Source organism: Camponotus vicinus, unplaced genomic scaffold (assembly GCF_025532165.1).
Source record: "Camponotus vicinus isolate PSW18456_S1 unplaced genomic scaffold, iyCamVici1.0 SCAF_1, whole genome shotgun sequence".
In the NCBI taxonomy this organism is placed as follows: Eukaryota; Metazoa; Arthropoda; class Insecta; order Hymenoptera; family Formicidae; genus Camponotus; species Camponotus vicinus.
The window spans coordinates 13529463-13553004 of record NW_028141945.1 but is presented as its reverse complement, the minus strand read 5'-3'; the positions used below and the strand labels follow the sequence as shown (position 1 = coordinate 13553004).

Here is a 23542-nt window from a genome sequence, read left to right as displayed (position 1 = left end):
AAGGATAGACTTTATAAAAAGACATAGTTTATTATGAATCTTTGGTACTTTAAAAATAATTAATCATTAGCGAAGTACAAATTTAAGTATTAATTTTGTGAATTTGTGTATTATTTTACACATAAAGTATGTTTACATATACATAAAATAACATATACATAATATACATAAAACAATATACATAAAATTATTTACATAAATTAAACAAAAATATTTTAATATTCGCATTCTCTGTTTTACCTGTTAACACAATCTCTTCAATAAATGTATTATGTAACGCATCGTACATGTAGATTTTCAGTATCGTTTGCTAGCTGGAAACGTACGCTGCATAACCGACGAATCGTGCGTGCGGTGCGTGTGTGAGAAAAAAGTACATTAAAAATATATTAAATTAAAAAATTAATCTTATATTTTTCTATATTAACCCAATATCTTCAAGATTTAAAAAAAATATCTGTCGAATATTTTGTCCTGACCGTAAAAAAACAAGATTCAATATTTTCCTAGTCATCTCAGGAGAATAAACATACTCACAATCAGATTGTGTACAAATGGCGGACCAAGAAGAAAAAATCAAGGTATGTGTGATTGGTGCTGGTGCAGCTGGTTTGTGCGCAATCAGACATTTGGCGGCAAATGCGAAATTCGAGACAACAGTTTACGAGCAAACGAATGAAATAGGAGGTATATGGGTTTACAAGGAACAAGCCGACTTTGATGAGAATGACTTACCGATCCACTCCAGCATGTATCAAAATCTAAGGTTTACTTTTACTTTATAAAAAGTCTGATTTCTTTTCAAATATATTGTATAATTTAAAGTTGTTAGGAGAATTCGTTTATATCAATAATTTACTAAATATTTTAATAGATATAAGCTAAAATATTTTGCTTCTAAATAACTAAATACAAGCAGTAAAGTAGAAATAAAAAAATATTTTTTTTTAAACTTTAATGAAAGCTACATAGATATCTGTTTTTTCTATATTCTAAAATAACTTCTTTGATAAATATAGAATTAAGTATAGTATTTCTGTTATTTTTTTAGAACCAATTTAGCTGCAAAGATAATGAATTTCCCAGATTATATTACAATGGAAGCGCAGGAACCTTGCTGCGTGAGTCATCAGGAGATTTTAAAGTATTTGAAAAATTACGCCCAACACTTTGATTTATGTCGATATATTCACGTAATTATATTTTAATATTAAAAATAATAGAAAATAATTGATTTTGCTCATATTAATAATTATTTTTTGTAGTTTAATACAAAAGTCGAACACGTTCGACTTGAATTATCCGAACATTGTAATAAAGAAAAATGGTCTGTTCAAGTGAAAAAGTTAAAGACAAACGAAAAAAAAATGCAGTATTTTGATGCAATTATGATTTGTAATGGGTAAATCGAGTCACATATTAATGCATATTTTGTTAAATATGATTTTATGATATTATGTAAATATTCTCTCAATCATTTTCAGACATTATTTCGATCCTTATGTACCGATTATACCTGGCATCGACAGTTTTCCAGGTTTAATATTGCACAGTCACGCATATAGAAAGCCGGATGAGTTTTTCGGGAAGAAAGTGTTGGTATTAGGTGCAGCTACATCTGGTATTGACATAGGAATCGATTTATCCAATTATGCTGCTTGCGTATACTTAAGCCACAATCACGATAGGTAACTTAATACTAAAAGTATTATTCACAAACAACTAAGATTTTTTTTCATATGATTGAATCTTTAGGTATAGAATTAGAAAAGAGACAGTTTAAAATTGATTTGATTTATTTTTTTCTTGCAGATTAACAAGTCCTTTACCATTGAATATGATACAAATAGCTGGTATCGAAAGTATACACGAAACTACATTCCGCCTCAGAGATGGAACCACTATTGATGGTATAAACGTTTTACTTTTCTGTACTGGATACAAATACAGCTTTCCCTTTTTGAATGAGAATTGTGATATACGGATTGACAATAATTATGTAACACCGCTTTACAAACATCTCATTAACATCAAACACCCTTCGATGTGCATTGTCGGTATACCTATGGCCGTTGTGCCGTTTCCTATGTTTCATATGCAGGTATAACAATTTATTTACATAAATTTAACATAATACGATGATTTAAACATTAATACGATGACTTTAACATAATACGATAATTTTGGACAAAATTTTGTTATTACCATGTGCGATAATATACTCACTCATAATGTTTATTATTATTATAATGTTTGAGCTGGAGATAATATATATAATAATTTTATATTAAATTTAACACAAATTCTTGATATTTTGCATATAATTATTTATATAAATACATTATTTTGATTATATTATTATTTATCTCTTTTAATAACTATGTATGTTTCTTTACATATTTAAAACTATATTATCTAATTTTAGCTCTAAGTTATAATCATACACATAAAATTATAAAAATAAGAGTATTTGCAAAAATGCGATTTATTCTATTAATTATGTTAAAATTATTTATTCGTATTGTGCGATACATATGTTTTCCAAATTTTTATTTTTTAGGTGCAATATTTCCTGGCTTTATTAGAAGGCCGAGTGACTTTACCTACACAATCTGTGATGTTGGAAGATTCGATTTTAAAAACATCAAAGAAAAGACACGCGCATAATCTAATGAATCGCCAATGGGATTACAACGATTCATTAGCGACTGTTGGTGGATTTAATCAGTTACCATTCTTTTATAAAGTCGGTTATAAAGCATGGTCATCTGCGAATCTTTTACGTTATAAGGATTCCAAATTTGTTTTTTCTGAAGATGGACAAAGCGTCGAGTTAATTATACCGGAATAAAGTCTTGTAAAATTCTATTATATTAAACGTTTCCTGATAATTATAGCCATTTTATAGCAATTTTTTGATAACATGATATTCTAATTGGTATAATCATGTGTTACAATATTTTGTTCCAAAACATATACATTTACGTTAATAAATTTACGTTAATAACGTATACGAAAAACTTTAAACGCGTTTTTCTCGAAATCACATTTTTCAAACTGGCGCCCATGATCGAAAACCAGTTGACCAATTGAATCGGGCTTATGCACATATCTTCAGCATATGTGTGGCTATAGCCCCTATCAAAATCAAGTTGAAAAATATTTTTTTTTAATTTTTACAGTCCTTTAATGATGAAAAAAAATGGCAAAAATCGGAACTTAATTTTCTAAACGATGCCATTTTTTAAATTTTCAATATTTTTTTCCTTTTGGTACCTGCTATAGCCAAACTCATACTAATTAAGAATCTTTTTGGTTTTTTTGTTTCAAATAAACAGAACAGCCGGAATCATGGGCGCCATGAACTAACTTTTTTTTTCATGGTTTTATTTAATATTATATACTGAATTTATTTATAATCATTTTCTAATAAAAAAAATTTCTAAAGGTACTTTAAATATGTAGAAATATGTAGGAAAAACCTTATTCTAAAAAATCTTATATCTTTTTTTAAAAAAATTCGTAAAAATAGCATAAAAATTCGACTTCTAGACTAGAATACCCCCTTAATCCATTCCAAAAAATTTTCCTTCTGTTTGAATTCCCACAGTCACTCCATACCCACACCTTTGCCAAAATCTCCCCTTACCCCACTTCCTGCAGTACAAACAACAAACTTACAAACCTTTTCACAAAAATTCACACTGCTTCTGCATCTCCATCCAACATCTCATCTCACATACCCGAATCCAAAATTTCTACAAGTTAAACTAGCTTAAACGATAACTCAACTTAGAACAATTCTTACTCTACACTAAATCTTCTAAACGAAATATTAAATGAATGAATAATATATAAAAAGAATATATAAATAAACATTAAATAACATCTCCATTTCTTCATTTCGATAAAAATTATTTTTTAACTTAATTTAATAAATAACGTACATTAGAGAGCGCTTTTTTTAAATACATAATCTTATTTTAATTACGTTGCTCTCATTAGTCGTTCGGAAATGTAGCATACAGAGAGTCACTCTATCTCTTCCCTAGTTTTTTCCATCACCCACCCGGGAGTTGCTGGGAGTGTTTTCGAACGCAGCCTGTGACGTTTCAATGACGTTATTTAGGGCCTGAGCAGAATGGCTGTCTTATAATTTTAAGACTATGTTTTATGCCTTAAGTCTTTGTCTTAGGTAACGCACAATACTGTGTGTTATGTCTCGAATCTTATGTATACGCGAACGTTTATTTCTTACAAACGTTCGCGTATACATAAGACTCGAGACATAACACACAGTATTGTGCGTTACCTAAGACAAAGACCTAAGGCATAAAACATAGTCTTAAAATTATAAGGCAGCCATTCTGCTCAGGCCCTTATACTGTTGAAACATTTCCAAATGTTAAATCGACCGTGAAACGCTTCAAAGCATCCGTAACGTCTCCCCGACCGCACCTCTTAGGGCCTTCGCACAAGGTGTTCCGTATCGCATTACGTTACGTTAAGTATAGATCGTAAATTTAACTCCGTACGTAAAATTAAACTTCAGTCAACGCACAGAAGAAATTGTAACGTAAAGACATGTCTTTACGTTACGATTTCTTCTGTGCGTTGACTGAAGTTTAATTTTACGTACGGAGTTAAATTTACGATCTATACCCAGTTAGCCAAGTCTGCTCGAACAGATTTCGCCAAGTGCTTGCTAAAAATTGTTGTCAGCAAAAAGGCTACAATTTTGCTACAAGAGTTGTAATTACTTGATTAAACTGGCATATTGGCGGCAAAAACCGAGCAAAGCTTGCTGACAAAATTCGACAACAAATTGGCGGCAAAAAGCAAGCGAAGCTTGCTGCATTACTTGACGTCAAATTGGCGGCAAAAACCAAGCAAGATCTGCGCGCACAAAATTTGACGTCAAGTTGGCGGCAAAATCCGAGCAAAATCTGTGCAGGAAAGTCTGATGACAAATTGTCAGCAAAAAGCAAGCAAAGCTTGCTGCATGACTTGACGTCAAATTGGCAGCAAAAACCGAGCAAGATCTGCGCGCATAATTTGACGGCATATTGGTGGCAGAAACCGAGCAGAACCTACATAATCTGTATTTAAATGCCTTGATTCAATAGTTCCTTCGCTTTCCGCTACGCGATGCACGCTTTCTCGCAATCAAATTTCTGTTAGAAGTAGATATAAGGCCTGCTAGTGGCTATTAATAAAAGATTAAAAGTATATTTCTATTGGTTTAATTTTTGATATCTCATACAAGCCTAGTATGAGAATATTAAACTGATTAGAATCAACAGGATAAATGGAAAATTATCCTATTTGAAGCATAAATCAAGAGTTTAATTATTATATAAATTATGTCTCAATTTTATAAATTAAATTTAATTATTTTCACAATTCACTTTTTATTATTAATTTAATTAAGTTGAAAGAGAATTTGCTACGTGAGATATAACTACGATATAACATTACATTTCATAGTTATTTATGAAAAGAAAATTATAATTTACCAATAAAACTTATTCTGTAATATTAAATTTTATTGCACTTTAGTCAAAAGCAGATCATGCTCGGTTTCTACCGTCAATATGCTGTCAGATTGCGCGCGCGCAGATCTTGCTCGGTTTTTGCCGACAATTTGACGTCAACATGTCAGCAAGCTTTGCTCGGGTTTTGTCACCAATTTGCTGTCAGGTTATGTCAGCAAGGTTTGCTATCAAAACACGAGCTTAATGCGGACACAGATGGCTATGGATTTGGTGTAGAATTTTGATTAAATTTGCTGCCAATTTGCACGCAATTTGTTAACATTTTGCTTACTGGGTACTTAACGTAACGTAATGCGATACGGAACACCTTGTGCGAAGGCCCTTAGTGTCTCGCCACAACGCCAAAATTCACATTTAGGCCCCTTGCACAATGCTAGGCAACAGGCAATAAGAACAGAAATAGTATCTACTCCCTGCTCCTATTGGCGAATATTTTCTGTTCCGCATATTTATTGGTGAATAATTTCTATTCCTTATTACAAGGGGCTTAAAATTCATCATTAACAAATAGCACCAACTTGGCGTATAGGCGAATCCACAAACGGAACCTAAAGGGCCTTGCACAATGCTAGGCAACAGGCAATAGGAAACTATTCACCAAAAAATACGCGGAATAGAAAATATTCATCAATAGGAGCAGAGAATAGATACCATTTTTGTTCTTATTGCCTGTTGCCTAGCATTGTGCAAGGGCCTTAACTATCCATAAAGAACATGGACGCAGAGAGAAGACTAAGAGATGTAATGGCCCGCTTTTAGGTGATCTCTGGAAGCGATACTCCCTCTGTGGACATTAAAAACGTGGACATGAACTACAAAGTCAATGTCCACGAATGTTTTCAGAGGGTAACATATATGTCTCTCTGATAATATAAATAATATAAATAAAAATATAAATAATTTAATTAATAATAATTTATTATATAAAAATATTAGTATGTTTTCTCTTTTCACGCTATTATTTATTTATTCATTTATGTGTCTTCTTTTTCTTCTCTCAACATCATTTATTTATTTATTTATTTATTTATTTAGCTCGCTCTAAGTCAGTCTTTTAAAATGCAAAACTAAATATTATAAAATTTGACTTTGGAAAAGCGCGGTAAAACAATCGAATAAATTCAAATCATTAGCATAACAAAAGGTTCCGTGATACATCAATCGTTCAATAATTAATTTAAAATAAAATATACCTCTATAATTTAAAATTCCGCTTGTATATGTAGTACGTAAAATATTTGCAGAGAATTATCAATAATATCATGTTTGGCCTTGGCGACCTATAGCAAGCGCGCTATATACATATATGTCACGGCTTTGTTATCATTCGCACGGTACACTCGAATAATAAAGTAGTAGTGTGCGAAACGCTTCGTATATTATCAAATTCTTTTTCCAACCTGATCGTGACTAATATTGCAACATAATTCGTTATAATTATTATAATTAACAAGTATTATTTGATTAAATTTTTTAAAAAGCAAGTATAAATTAATTATTAATTAAACAATAGTTATATCACGATTTTTCATTACTTTAATTTTTGATCTTACGAGATTTGTATGATATTTTATGCATATATACTTACATGAACAGTACTAGTACTATTCGCTTTGCTTATTACTGCTATATTATTAATTTTAATCTCGTATAAATGTTGCTTGATATAACAAAGTGCGAATTTCATATGATTATTCCGCGATCGAGAATAGCATGCAAAATGTCCCACGTATTAGACTATGGTAATTAATCGTATTCTACTAATTGTAATTAATCATATTTACGCGGATGAGTGCCAGAAAACAATGAAGAATATATACAAGGGAGAAAAAAATAGATGTGGAAAAGCATTGGGCTACGGAACACACACATATGCGGTAAGTAATTTTATTATTTCTCATATTTATATATTATTTTCACACATAATAAACATTGTTTGTTTTTTTTTCATTGTCTGGATAGTGATTCATTCTAAATTATCATGCAATATAACGTATATATAATATATAAGACACATATAATATATATATATATATATATATATATATATATATATATATAACATACATTCCTCATTTTAATTTCAAATATTTAAAATTATAAAATAAAATAAAATATTTTTACGAGATACATGAAAACTATAGATATATTAACATTTAATAGAGAGATACATTATAATATATTAATATTTAATTATAATAATATTAACATTTAATAGATACGTTATAAAATATTTTTTATAATATATTTATTTAGATATTTTATATATAAGAATTAGATTTTTTATTCATTACATTTTTTAAAAGTTATACCCAAGAAAAATTTTTTCGATAATTGTGCAATTGATGATATTAAATATCTGTTCAATGGACAAATAACAATATAAATAGGGTGTAATAATTAGATTCTCAAAGTTTCTCAAAATCATTTATTTTGGACATTTTGCTTTATATAAAAGGGATCTGTAAAAGTACTGTTTGTTTGCATGCTTAATTTGTGCTTGGCGTTTATATTTATAGCAAATAATCAAAGGAAGTTCTCGAAATTGTAATTAATATTACTGCGAGTCATTTTCCTCTTTCTCTCTTTCTCTTTCTTAAAAAGAGAAAATTATTTAGATGTCTTATTTATATAATAATCTAAAATTTATATAATTCTCTAAATTATTTTAATATTTCGCGCGCATATGTATGCTATATATAAAATATTTTTGCAACAAATTAATAATAATACCGCGTCCGATCTTTGCAACATATAACGCATTAATATTTACATGCTTTAGTTATATTATCATTCGCGAAATGAATTCGAACAAAATAGTGATGCGAAAAGCTTCATCAAATTCCTTTTCTAAACGCGATTAATTTGAGAAGTATACTAAGAAATAATTTGATATGATTATTACTTAATTTTATATATGCTAAATAATACGCAAAATTGTGTCGCGACGATAGATCCTAAAATGCATATTTAGCGATGTGTACAATCATGTGTTTAATCAAAAATCAAACTGATAAAAATCTAAGATAATAAATAATCATTTCGTTGCGAGCTTTACGGACAATAATTATTTTTTCAATGATACTTAAAATAAAACGTATTTCATGCGTGTTCCTTTGATAATCAAAATATATTTGGATTATGAAAGAACGCGCGATAAAACAATTGAATTATATACGTAAATAATTAGCATAAAGGCTCCGTGATGAATACTTAATAAATAATCAATTTAATAAATAGATTAAAACACTTCTATAATTTAATATTCCACGTTAGTGCATATTTTATAATATATAAAATATTTTGGCAACGACTTATCAATAACATTATGTTCGATTTTGGCGATGTAAACAATAGGATGCTATTGTTTGTATGTTATAGTTTTGCTATCATTTATTCGGTGACACTCGAGCAGTAAAGTAATCATGCAAAATACTTCGTATGTTAATTAATTATTTAATAAATAATCGATTAATTAATCTACAAATTAAAATACTTCTGTTATTTAATATTTAGCGTTAGTGTATATTTTATAATGTATAAAATATTTCGACAACGAATTATCAATAACACGGTGTTCGACTTTGGCAATATAAAATATAAACAGTAGCATGCTACATTACGGCTTTGTCATCATTCGCACGGTGACTCTCGAGTAATAAAGTAGTGATGAGAAACACTTCGTATATTCTAATTTTTGTACTAAACACGATTACGATTAGTATCGAAACATAATTTGCTATAAATATTAATAAGTATTAATTAATTAAAAATTAATTAACGACATAAAATTGTATCGTAACGATAAATCTTTATCGAATCGCATTCATTCATTACTGCGAATAAAAATTGAAACAGGGGATACATAAAAGGGCATAAGAGAATTAATTATGTTATGACCTTTCGATCATATTGATGCTTATTATAATGATATTTCCTTAACAATATTAGAATTAAATATATTTCGACCAATGCTTTAAATATTCTCAATCCTTGTTAATTAAACAATATACAATTAAATCGAGAATCGATAAAATAATAAGAATACAAAATATTAAATAATCACTTCGATCATTATGATCTTTACGGACAATAATTATTATTTTAATACTTAGAGTCAAATATATTTCACCCATGTTACTTTATAGTACTACTTGACAATCTAAATGTAATTTACATTATGAGAGAACACGAAGTAAAACAATAGAATTCTATAAAGTGCAGGATGACTTTCGTCATGGAACTGGTAAGCGATGATTGCTTTTTCAGCTACCCATAGATGCTTGTTGTGGTTTACTAACTCAGCAACAAAATATATCCAGAGTAGTGCTGATGTCAAATTTTTGTCTTATTAATATTAAAACAATTTATGTTGCTTGCAATTATAACTATTAAGCTATTAAAAATCTCAATTTTACAAGTACTTGTATAAAATTGTAATATTCTTCTACTGTAAATAGAGAGTTAAGAATGATAAAGATATGATCTAGGAGAAAATGTAAATATAATTGATAAATTTGATATCGCGCGTGACGAAATTTAGAATTGTTTTCACGCGAAAAGTCACGTCAATACAGATCTGATTTATGATAATTACTGAGAGAGGAGTGTCGAGTTATTAACACATCAAAACAAATATTATCTATGTTACTTATATGCATTAATCACAATTTATGACTTTCAGTCAATGTTTGGTTAACATGAGATAAGTTTTCTATGTGCATTTGATAATTAGTCTAGCATTATAGTTTGTCTATTATATGTCGATGTAGCATATGTTTACTTAATTATCTTTAGAATTAACATTGATGCAAATTTATTGAAACACTTGAAAGTTTATAATTTAATGGAAAAAATTAACACTTTCATATAAGTATGCTAATTGCCAACCATCGTCTCACATAATATTTAGCTTGAAAGCTTGGTATAGATAGTATCTGACAGATACTAGATAGATAGTATCAAAAGCTTAGATAGTATCCCAAGCAAGTTTGATCCTTAGCTTGCTAATTCAAACGCTTCAGTTTTGCACATAATTCATTGTCTGACTGTTTGGTACCGGCTATATCACAGATGGAAGTTTGAAGAAAGTGCCTAGCGAGCCGAAGAGCGCTCCCGTCGTACTCAACACGTTCCTTCAAGCCGATAGCACAGACTTCCCCATCCATCAAGGTCACTCTTCTCAAAGGCCGTCTAAATTGCATATTGACATTCCATCTATTGATGATTATCCTGAAGTATGATGACTCGATTCCTCTCTAAAGAAAGGGCGATGAAAAAAATTTTAAAAAGTGAAAACAAAGAAAAAGAAAGATAGGAATAAAGCAGAAAGAAAAAAGAAGTGATGAAGAGACGACATCTTTTGCTCCACAAATGGACGAATAATTCATTCTTTTTGATATTTCGTAAAAATTTTTACAAAAATAAGCTGTGTTTCGATCAAGCAATTAAAGGAAATTTAATGATAAGTAGATGAATTTGACAATTTTGATGGCATGTTTGAAAAATTTAAATTCTTAGAATAAGAATCTGGTGGAATAAGTAACATATGCTCCAATTATATATTTAATAATTGAAAGATAGCCATTTTGACACATTTAACGATTAAGATTTCATTTTCAGATTAGAAAAATAAATAAATAATTTATATTTTTTAGAATTTCTGCTTGGTTTAGCTTGGTTGTGATTGTCTATAAATCTTTATGATAGTCTACGCATTAAAAATTGAGGTTAGAAGGCATGCGAAAAATTAAAATCACACATTTAAAATTGAAATTGGTCTGAGTTTTATTATATTAAAAAGTTATAATAAAAATAAATTATAATATAAATTATAAACATGTGAAAAGACACCCAATAGTATTACTAATAATATGTAATAATATAAAAATATAATAGTGAATTTTTGATGCACTGGTACATATTAAAAATGCTGTTTATACAAAATTATAATAGCATAACAGTAATAAAAATAGAAAGAATTACTTATGTTATTGTAAATTTGTATATGACACATTTTTTTATGTGCATGAAGGCCAGTCGGAAACCAGCATGCAGTGCACGCGAATACCTCCACCGGCACTTATTTGGTCAGCGAGCGACCTTTTTAAGGATCTTCCATGACAATCGGCATTGCATCCATCGAGTAAGATACCAACATCGCTCTGGAGTCGCATATTACTGTGTTAAAAAGCAGCATTAGGTGTGAGGTCTGGATAGCTCAGTGATCTAGAGCAGTTGCCCGGAAAGCGAAAGATTCGGGTTCGATTCCCGATCCAGCCACTTGCACCTCACATATTTTTCTAGTCCACGAATGTTGTTTTCTAACAATTATTCGTTGGGCTGAAAGGAGTGTGAATGCTCTCTCCACAGGATATGCGTCGATGCCGTTGCCACGGATGGATTCTGTCGCTCATTGACCGAATGGGCAGTTGACACGTTTGACCTCCTTCCACATACATCCCTATCTTTTCTGGATCTGCAGGTTATCTGCCTAAGTTGGCAGTATTTATCTAATCTATATTTATTTTAGCTATGCTTTTATTATACAACTATTTATATAGCTTAGTTTTTATCTGTAGTGGAAATTATGAATTATGAATTTTAAAAAGGTGTATCATATAAAAGTCAATTTACAAAAAAACTCATTGAAAAAATTGATTTAGGAAGATTAGTTTGAGAAGATTACTAAGCTAAAAAAAGTATGAGAGAAATTCGTACAAATTTAATCTCTCAATAATGGCAAGTTTGTATTAGAAAGAAAAGAGGCATTTTAAAATAGAAATTGCAAAGAATATTTTTTTTCTTTTAATGTAACGTAATAATAATAAACGCATTTCAGACTTTTATTATTTTATATATATAATATTTTTTTCTTATTTTTTGCTTACAGAACGTTTCGAAAAAGTTAGATGGTTTAACTTTCAGATACATATGTATATATAAGCATTAAACTATCATTTGATAAATATGGATGAAAACGAAAAATGAACATTAATGCCTCCTTTATCTGCGACGTTTCTATAAATTTGTATATTATATTGTAAACTGTTATAAATAGGAGTTGAAGAAAACATTGTAAAACATGCAAAATGCCATGAAATGTAATCTTAAATACACATGATCACAAATGTTGATCGCATAATACAATTATATAACTTCTTAAATAGTACAATTTTAATCTCAATCTTTAATGAACGTAGACCATGTGCAAGTATAAAGGGAATAGAAACCTTAAATCACTTTATCCTGGTGTTTTGATCCTCCAAGCTCTTTGGGTATGTGAAAAACTTTCGTTTAATTATATACTATGAATGTAAAAAGTGTAAAATAGGACAAATGTAACAAAAAGTTTATTTGTTTTAGCTTTTGTTTTTTTTAAAGTTGTCACATTTTAAAAGCTTTTCAATTTTTTCGACAGCTTTTCTAATTATGTGAAAGATTTTTTTTTATATGGGGAATACTTTTTCTTCAGCATAATGAAAATAAATTGGGAAACGACATTAACTGATTATAAATTGATTCTTAATGAAATTTGAAGTCTCTAAATCGCAGATGCCTTGCAGATGTCCTAATTGATGAAGATCGTTTGGGAGAACAATATTGCTGCAATTGTCGCTTGACCAATCAGCAGCATTCACTACCTCTCACGCCTTTGGATTGCTTGAATAGTTACACTAACAATAAGGTGGAAAACGATTATCCTTGGAGATATACCTGTAAATATTCAAATTGCGCTAGACACAATTCTCAAAGAGAAGTCATCGATCAAGCTAAAGTATTCGATTTCAACCCTGATGCCATTCAGATCATAGAAGATGTAGAACTTCAACAATTACCGGAACCAGTAAACAGAGAGATCATGAAGAACAGTCATGAAATTATCTTTGAAGAAAAAGAAGAAAATTTAGAGAAGAATCTAATCAAATTTCATGGCGGAAAAAATAAAAATCATATCCAGGAAATTGTTTCTGAGGAAGAGAAAGAAGTTTTAATACAAAGAGCTGTGAAAAAGAATATCATTAACAGAGAAAAAGAGAAAATTTTGACGAATAGTCAAGAAATTATTTTTGAAGAAGAGGAAGAAGACATTCCGATGCAAACAGCATTAATCAAATTAAATAAAAACGCAGGCAAGATCTTGGAGAGAAACTTATCTTTGAAGAAGATATACTTTGAAAAGAAAAAAGAAGAATTTTTAGAGAAGAATATGATCGGAATAAATAAAGAAAAAATAGGTAGGCTGAAGAATAATCAAGTAATTAACTCTAAAGAAAGAGAAGGAGATTTTTTAGAGACCACCCTAACTGGATTGAATGTCAAAAATGCTAATATTCTGAAAAATAGTCAAAAAACCGAAGAGAGAGAAGGAGTCTTTGAAAAGAAGTTAGTCAAATCAGACGAAGGAAAGGTTGATATCCTTAGAAATATTGATCAAATTTATGAGAAAGAAGTGCTTGCTTGTACAAAAATAAAAGAAAACCGCAAAAATAACAGTCATCAGATTAATTATACTCTGTATAAACCTCAAAGAATACACAATAAAAAATATCAGCTAATCTCATTGTTAGATCGTGATCAACAAAAACTTAAAAAAAATTATTCTTTTCACGAGGAACAAAAATCTCAAAGAGAGTTTGATAGAAGTTTGATTGATGATTCTTTCATAATAAATGATAGAAGATCTATTAGGGAACCTCGAGAAAATACAATCAACAACACGAAGAATGTTACGATAATGGAAGAAGATCAAAAAGTTTTGAACGAAATTAAGAAATATCCTATAGTATCTTTAGATCATTCAAAAGATAGTCTAATTTTTCGTCAGAGATCGAATTACAATTTACGATATAAACAAGAAAGTGATAATATCAGTATTGAAAACGAAAAGATTATGAGATCATCATCGCATCGTCCTGCTAAAATAGCGATACAACATAAACTTGATCCCAATAATATTTGTTCGCCGATTTCTCCAGCCTCCAATTTTTCATGCGAATCAGGTTTTTGTGAAGGAAGTCTTGATAATAGTTGTAGAGAATGTTGCTTGTTTACAACAAACATGAAAAAAATTGATAAAACTATGGAGAGAGAAAATAGCAATTCGTCACAAAGTAGTCTGATGCAAAAAAGTGTAATTAATGATGTAGATAATTTAAAAAAATATGCTAAAGATCAGGTTGTTCAAAAAATTACTTTAGATAATAATATTCGGGATGTTGATAATAATGGAGCTTTTTCATAGTTTTTGTATAGTGATACATCTTATATAAATCATATTTTTAATGAAAATAATTTAGTAAAATGTGCTGACGCTTCAACCGTTAAAGAACAAATTATATATATAGACTATGAAATGCAAGACGATCATGAAATGAAAAAGAAATGTAAATGCTCAAATACATTATTGAGAAAATTGGTTAGCAATACTGACCCAAAAGAATCTTCTACAATTGAAAAACAATTTGCAAAAAGAACATCAGAATGTTGATTTAAAATGTTGACGATTAAAAAGCATTTTTTTAAATTCCAATATATCTTATAAATAATTAATAAATATTTCAATGAATTTGAAATTTCCATGAATTTAACGATATTATTGTTCTTGAGGAGCAAATTTTTCATAATATCAAGATGAAGATCGAGAGAAAAACTATAAAGATTTTTTGGATGATATTATACTAATGAAAAGTTAGTTAATGAAAAATTAGTTAATATTGTCACTCTTAATCATTCGAAATAATATGACAATATTGCTGAAGAACAAGTTATTTGTAAAAACATGAAAGGTATATACTTGGAATTCTAAACAGTAATAGTATATCATGTTAAAATTTATTTAATGATGTTGTGACGTTGCCGTCCCGACGCGCGTCCATCCGCCCCGGAAATCTTGACGGGGCGCGAGCCGAGCGGCCGCGCCAGAAAAAGATTGCGAGAGCCGTATCGAAATCTCCGGAGAGACGAGCCATTAGTATATTTCGCGCTGTTGTTAATTTAATTTTTTGTATCATTTTCTTTACGTCGGGCAACCCGCCGGAAGGAAACCGGAAAAGGCCCAAGAGGAATCCTTGATACGACAGCCGACACGACATTTCCTGCCTCCGATTTGAGAACGGAGAAGACGCCGGAGGAACAGGGTAGCGCAGAGTCGCGGGTGCATTTTGCCCCCTTCAATTAAAGGTGGAAAAGCGGCAAAGGACCAGCTGTCTCGAACCGGGATAACCGGACCGGATCGGCGCCACCCTCCGAGGACAGAGGACGAAAGACCTGCCTCCGGAAGACCACAAATAGCAGGGTCGCCGAAATTCAGAATTTTAAATTATCGGGGCCGTTACGGTCCCCAATACGGCGTTGTCACGGAGCGCAGTAATACCTCGCGTGTCGCGGCGCTATTGGCCGCGAATCCGCGCACCCCTGCGCGCAGGATTAACGCCGCTATCGACACTGGATCGCGAGATCCAGGGAATCACTCTGATGCGGGCGCTCTCAGCAGATAGTCGAGTTGAAAATTGTCGTTGTCGTTATCGTTTTGTGCTTCGTTGTCGAGATCCAGTCGAGAGGACGAGCCGAGGATCATCCCCTGGCCACGGGAGAAAGTATCACTGAGGTTGCCCATCGCTAAATTGTAAGCCACGTACGCGATTCCGTCCGCGGACCGGCCGTTCTGTCGCCGTCGCCATTTTCGTGTCTCGTTGTCGCTCGGGTATTGTACCGAGCTCGCGATTTTCGTGTATTTCGGGCGACCGGAGTCAAGCAACCGAGGCATCAAGGACGATCGTAACGTCGGCCGTAGCTGATAAGGAACCGTTCGTCTCTCTCCGAGATTCGGGGTGTCGTAAAACGCGTAGTGACCGGCTCTCGTATATCGACCACATGCGCGGTAAATCGCGGGGAATGCGTTCGCTATCCGTGCTGTCGAAAAGAGTTGTCGAAGTCGCGTAAGACGTCCCCGCAATCGATCTTCGGGCAATTTTCGTTAGTAATTTGCGTGTATGTGAGCGTGTGACCGTGTGCGTATCGCGACGTGGCAAATGTAGTGCTCTCTTCGTCGCACTCGGTACTTGTATGAATTGCATTTATCGCGAGGTAATTGTCGTACGTGTGAGTGTGTCGCGGTGTAGAATAAATTTCAGCGAATTAAGAAAGTGTCGAAATTCGAAGGTTTCGCACAGATAAAAAGCGTTACGCCGAAAAGAAGTGAAGCGGCGTCCGACGGCTATCGAATATTGATCGAATCGAACGCGCTCGTCGCGAGCGACAATTTCTCGTCTTCGCAGATTGCTGGATTGTTCTCGCTCTAAGATTAAGCCTCTTTTCGAACCTATTGCTGTCGACTAAATGAGCGAGCGAAAGAATAATGCATAAAGATCGGTAAAATTGAGTCGTTAATGAGATTGTCGAAATTTCCGTTACGATCTCGAAACGCCGTTCGGTTTCGCAAAGTCCGGCCATAAAAACGGGCCCAGAGGACGATGAATATCACAGCTTTCTTATAGTCTCGACTTCGTATTGTTAGTGTTATCACCGCTGTCGAAGAATTTTCTGTGGTACATTCCGCTATTTCAAATCTTCGAAATTATGTCAACTGCAGTTATATTTCGATAATTCAGTCTCGCTAATTTATGTCATTATTATTATTTCTTTCTGGAACTCGTTATTTCTTTTACTTTATATTCTTTTCTACTATCTTTCATTTATTTAAATAAATTTGTTATATTATCTTTTCTATTAAATTCGCGTAATTTATTTGAGTGTTCGTTTGTCGTGAGCGTTAAATCCCGTTGTGTTCGTCAATTTTCGTAATCACCGACCGCCTCGCATAAAATAAGTCAATATCCTTTTCAACGGACCCTGCCCCTCTACCGTTAGGTGAGCTAGTCGGCCCGTGGCGAAACAGGCTAACATTTTTCGCGTTATTCTGACGATTTTGCGAATTGATACGTGCAAGACCGTATCTGGGGCCCAACTTCGAGATCTCGAGACGGCCTTCGCTTCGCCGCGGGTCGCGCGAGAACACCCTCCATCTTAGTTCCTCCGAGCGCGAGTATCTCTATCCGCCTTGTGTTTTTGACGGCGTTTTCGCTCTCCATTTAACATCCTCCTCTCCAAAACCCGAGGAGGATTGAAAAATTAAAAATAAAAAGCGTCGCAATGTATATAATTATGCGAGACAGTGTGATGATTGTTACTGAAAATGATTTGTAACAAGAATATATACAGGGTGACCCATTTTAACTTAGGCAGCCAAATAACTCGAAAAATAAGCAAGATAGAGAAAAATGTTTTAGACAAAAGTTGTATGGTTTCGAGGGGGCCATAAGATGGTATCATTGGTTTGACCTTGAAGAGTCATTTGAAGGTCACGTGAAGGTCACTTCAATTTTTTTAAATGGAATACCCTATATATTTTTGTACATTCTTGTAGCTTATTTCGAGAGCTTTCCAAAACACTATAATTAAGTACCTTTCCGTTAAGTACTTTTTGAGTTATGATGCTTGAAATAATTTCTTAATTTTACATAAACCGTAAAATATCTTGTAAAATATTCATTTTTCGATTACCTTACCTTAATAGTTTTATGTACAAAATAATGAGAGGAATCAATTGGTGTAAAGAAAACACATAGTTGTTTCGAAGAAAAAATATGTAATTTGCAATTAACAATTCCATATTTTTTCTTAAAAACAACTATGTGTTTTCTTTACACCAATTGATTCCTCTCATTATTTTGTACATAAAAGTATTAAGGTAAGATAATCGAAAAATGAATATTTTACAAGATATTTTACGGGTACATAAAATTAAATTGCGATTTGTATGCCATCTCTGGTAAAAGTCACTGACTTATCAAACAACCCACGTATACATATATATATATATATATATATATATATATATATATATACAATAATAGATAAGATAACAGTATGATATGCGTGTAGGAGTTTAGATAATAAAATATTTTGCGAAAATTAAATTAATAATTTTATAAATCAAGAAAAAATACTAAGATATTTATTAATATTGAGAGAATTGTTAAGAAATCCATTTATGTGTGGCAAAATGCGAATGAGTTTATGAAACGACGACTTTATTTTCCGAAATAAGTGATGCTTTAAACTGCTGGTCGGTTGATCATTACTATACAATATATTGAATCTCTTCGAGAAAGAATTTTCTTCGAAGAAAAAATTATAATAAAGCAATTAACGTTACATATCGATTGTTATTTAGTTAACAATCAATATGTAGAACCAAATCTATGATAAAACATTATTTATTGTTTAAATAAAAATATTGTATATTTTAAATTAACATTTATATATGACAATTCTCCTATAATTAATTAAATTACTAAATGTCTTGTAAGTCGCGGACTACTTTCACTTTAATCTTAACAATAATGAAAAAAAAATTATTTCCAGTTTTTAAAACTATATAAAACAATATAAATTATAAATAAAAATACAAAATGTATATAATATTAAATTCTCTTAACTACTTTATAATTTATTTGTGATATTTGGCACATTTGATAAGTGAAGAGAATTGTTATAATTGTGATATATTATTGTTATTATTGTCATATATATTATGATACAGTATAATTTATTAATAACATATACGTAATATTGATTATGTATTATGTATTATGTTACAAATAAAACGATATAAAAAAAATATTTGAATGTTTGGAGATATTTAGTATGCCATTTGAATATTTTAATATAATATAATGTGTCACACACATAACGTCTTTCATAATAAAAACGAAAAGACTCCATTTCCATAATAAAACTTTTTTATGTCTTGCTTAAATTAGTGTTATCCTATATTATATACATATAATTAAATGACTAAATAACATTACTAAATATTTGTATTATTAAGTATAAAAGAAAAATAACATTCTAATTTGTTTAGTTACAGACTATCATTTTTTATAATTTGATTTTAATAACTCTTGAAGATCATTTGATACATTTGACACATATTATAATGAAGAAATTCCACGAAATCGATTGAAAAAATCTAAATAACTAAATTATATTTTATTCCAATATCATATATATCATATTAACTTTTTCAAATTATCTTCGGATTTATTGATCTTGTTTGCTATGATTTGGAAAAAAATGTTATTTATATTGAAAAAATACTTATTGTTACTAAATTGTTGTTGCTTATTATAATGTAATTGTAATGTATATTTTAAACATATTATAATATGTTACATTGTACTTTCTAAATATTGAGACAATAATTTTTTTCTTTCTTTGGTTATTAGAAATATAAGATAATAAATTTGATGAAAAAATTATTTTTTCAATAAAAGTTCAATAGTTTTCTATTAAAAATATAAAAGTTAATTTTAACAAATAGTTGAATAATAAATTTTTAGTGCATGATTTCGCTTGACCTTGCAAACATGTGGTTGCGATAAAAAATTCTTATCATGAGGAAATCAAAGTATCATAACAATCTCATAGTATTTGAACTTCTGCCTATTTTCCGCGTTATCGAACCGCGATAGTAGACGAGTAATATCGTTATAAAATTCTGAAGCAACCACACGTTGATGTTTTCTTTATCTTTTGTGGCTTTTAATTTTCCGTTTTGTGGGAATTTTCGTAAAATATAAAAGGATAGACTTTATAAAAAGACATAGTTTATTATGAATCTTTGATACTTTAAAAATAATTAATCATTAGCGAGGTACAAATTTAAGTATTAATTTTGTGAAATTGTGCATTATTTTACACATAAAGTATTTTTACATATACATAAAATAACATATACGTAATATACATAAAACAATATACATAAAATTATTTACATAAAGTAAACAAAAATATTTTAATATTCGCATTCTCTGTTTTACCTGTTAACACAATCTCTTCAATGAATATATTATGTAACGCATCGTACATATAGATGTTCAGTATCGCTTACTAGCTGGAAACGTACACTGCATAACCGACGAATCGTGCATGCGGTGCGTGTGTGAGAAAAAAGTACATTAAAAATATATTAAATTAAAAAATTAATCTTATATTTTTTTATATTAACCCAATATCTTCAAGATTTAAAAAAAATATCTGTCAAATATTTTGTCCTGACCGTAGAAAAACAAGATTCAATATTTTCCTAGTCATCTCAGGAGAATAAACATACTCACAATCAGATTGTGTACAAATGGCGGACCAAGAAGAAAAAATCAAGGTATGTGTGATTGGTGCTGGTGCAGCTGGTTTGTGCGCAATCAGACATTTGGCGGCAAATGCGAAATTCGAGACAACAGTTTACGAGCAAACGAATGAAATAGGAGGTATATGGGTTTACAAGGAACAAGCCGACTTTGATGAGAATGACTTACCGATCCACTCCAGCATGTATCAAAATCTAAGGTTTACTTTTACTCTATAAAAAGTCTGATTTCTTTTCAAATATATTGTATAATTTAAAGTTGTTAGGAGAATTCGTTTATATCAATAATTTACTAAATATTTTAATAAATATAAGCTAAAATATTTTGCTTCTAAATAACTAAATACAAGCAGTAAAGTAGAAATAAAAAAATATTTTTTTTTAAACTTTAATGAAAGCTACATAGATATCTGTTTTTTCTATATTCTAAAATAACTTTTTTGATAAATATAGAATTAAGTATAGTATTTCTGTTATCTTTTTAGAACCAATTTACCTGCAAAGATAATTAATTTCCCAGATTATATTACAATGGAAGCGCAGGAACCCTGCTGCGTGAGTCATCAGGAGATTTTAAAGTATTTGAAAAATTACGCCCAACACTTTGATTTATGTCGACATATTCACGTAATTATATTTCAGTATTGAAAATAATAGAAAATAATTGATTTTGCTCATATTAATAATTATTTTTTGTAGTTTAATACAAAAGTCGAACACGTTCGACTTGAATTATCCGAACATTGTAATAAAGAAAAATGGTCTGTTCAAGTGAAAAAGTTAAAGACAAACGAAACAAAAATGCAGTATTTTGATGCAATTATGATTTGTAATGGGTAAATCGAGTCACATATTAATGCATATTTTGTTAAATATGATTTTATGATATTATGTAAATATTCTCTCAATCTTTTTCAGACATTATTTCGATCCTTATGTACCGATTATACCTGGCATCGACAGTTTTCCAGGTTTAATATTGCATAGTCACGCATATAGAAAACCGGATGAGTTTTTCGGGAAAAAAGTGTTGGTATTAGGTGCAGCTTCATCTGGTATTGACATAGGAATCGATTTATCCAATTATGCTGCTTGCGTATACTTAAGCCACAATCACGATAGGTAACTTAATTAATACTAAAAGTATTATTCAAAAACAACTAAGATTTTTTTTCATATGATTGAATCTTTAGGTATAGAATTAGAAAAGGGACAGTTTAAAATTGATTTGATTAATTTTTTTCTTGCAGATTAACAAGTCCTTTACCATTGAATATGATACAAATAGCTGGTATCGAAAGTATACACGAAACTACATTCCGCCTCAGAGATGGAACCACTATTGATGGTATAAACGTTTTACTTTTCTGTACTGGATACAAATACAGCTTTCCCTTTTTGAATGAGAATTGTGATATACGGATTGACAATAATTATGTAACACCGCTTTACAAACATCTCATTAACATCAAACACCCTTCGATGTGCATTGTCGGTATACCTATGGCCGTTGTGCCGTTTCCTATGTTTCATATGCAGGTATAACAATTTATTTACATAAATTTAACATAATACGATGATTTAAACATTAATACGAAGACTTTAACATAATACGATAATTTTGGACAAAATTTTGTTATTACCATGTGCGATAATATATTCACTCATAATGTTTATTATTATTATAATGTTTGAGCTGGAGATAATATATATAATAATTTTATATTAAATTTAACACAAATTCTTGATATTTTGCATATAATTATTTATATAAATATATTATTTTAATTATATTATTTATTTATCTCTTTTAATAACTGTGTATGTTTCCTTACATATTTAAAACTATATTATCTAATTTTAGCTCTAAGTTATAATCATACACATAAAATTATAAAAATAAGAGTATTTCCAAAAATGCTATTTATTCTATTAATTATGTTAAAATTATTTATTCGTATTGTGCGATACATGTTTTCCAAATTTTTATTTTTTAGGTGCAATATTTCCTGGCTTTATTAGAGGGCCGAGTGACTTTACCTACACAATCTGTAATGTTGGAAGATTCGATTTTAAAAACACCAAAGAAAAGACACGCGCATAAGCTAATGGATCGCCAATGGGATTACAATGATTCATTAGCGACTGTTGGTGGATTTAATCGGTTACCATTCTTTTATAAAGTCGGTTATAGAGCATGGTCAGTTCAAAGATCTGCGAATCTTTTACGTTATAAGGATTCCAAATTTGTTTTTTCTGAAGATGGACAAAGCGTCGAGTTAATTATACCGGAATAAAGTCTTGTAAAATTCTATTATATTAAACGTTTCCTGATAATTATAGCCATTTTATAGCAATTTTTTGATAACACGATATTCTAATTGGTATAATTATATTTTACAATATTTTGTTTCAAAACATATACATTTACGTTAATAAATTTACGTTAATAACGTATACGAAAAACTTTAAACGCGTTTTTCTCGAAATCACATTTTTCAAACTGGCGCCCATGATCGAAAACCAGTTGACCAATTGAATCAGGCTTATGCACATATCTTCAGCATATGTGTGGCTATAGCCCCTAAAATCAAGTTGAAAAATATTTTTTTTAAATTTTTACAGTCCTTTAATGATGAAAAAAAATGGCAAAAATCGGAACTTAATTTTCTAAACGACGCCATTTTTTAAATTTTCAATATTTTTATCCTTTTGGTACCTGCTATAGCCAAACTCATACTAATTAAGAATCTTTTTGGTTTTTTTGTTTCAAATA

At 30.4% G+C, this 23542-nt stretch overlaps 3 protein-coding genes across 8 annotated transcripts; all 3 read left to right on the top strand.

The window, feature by feature from the left end:
• Window positions 1–107: 107 nt before the first annotated feature.
• LOC145976061 (uncharacterized) lies at window positions 108–23104 on the top strand. Of its 5 annotated transcripts, none has more exons than XM_083107012.1 (7): window positions 108–126; window positions 20685–20966; window positions 21252–21393; window positions 21466–21602; window positions 21685–21888; window positions 22017–22305; window positions 22764–23104. In XM_083107012.1, exons 2-7 carry the CDS (start codon window positions 20755–20757, stop codon window positions 23061–23063), a joined length of 1284 nt encoding a protein of 427 aa, XP_082963138.1. In that variant the 5' UTR covers window positions 108–126; window positions 20685–20754; the 3' UTR covers window positions 23064–23104. The 5 variants fall into 5 exon arrangements, with proteins under 5 accessions (XP_082963138.1, XP_082963110.1, XP_082963128.1 ...); XM_083106984.1 differs by lacking the exon at window positions 108–126 and adding an exon at window positions 16009–16182; XM_083107002.1 differs by lacking the exon at window positions 108–126 and adding an exon at window positions 16017–16164.
• Window positions 158–3451, top strand: LOC145976083 (uncharacterized). Of its 2 annotated transcripts, XM_083107025.1 has the most exons (7): window positions 159–373; window positions 511–766; window positions 1052–1193; window positions 1266–1402; window positions 1485–1688; window positions 1813–2101; window positions 2561–3451. In XM_083107025.1, exons 2-7 carry the CDS (start codon window positions 555–557, stop codon window positions 2849–2851), a joined length of 1275 nt encoding a protein of 424 aa, XP_082963151.1. In that variant the 5' UTR covers window positions 159–373; window positions 511–554; the 3' UTR covers window positions 2852–3451. The 2 variants fall into 2 exon arrangements, with proteins under 2 accessions (XP_082963161.1, XP_082963151.1); XM_083107035.1 differs by having other exon boundaries at window positions 158–766; window positions 1052–1121.
• On the top strand, window positions 10362–15576 carry LOC145976057 (uncharacterized). Its single transcript, XM_083106972.1, has 2 exons — window positions 10362–12832; window positions 13121–15576. Exon 2 carries the CDS (start codon window positions 13417–13419, stop codon window positions 14797–14799), a length of 1383 nt encoding a protein of 460 aa, XP_082963098.1. The 5' UTR covers window positions 10362–12832; window positions 13121–13416; the 3' UTR covers window positions 14800–15576.
• Window positions 23105–23542: the final 438 nt, after the last annotated feature.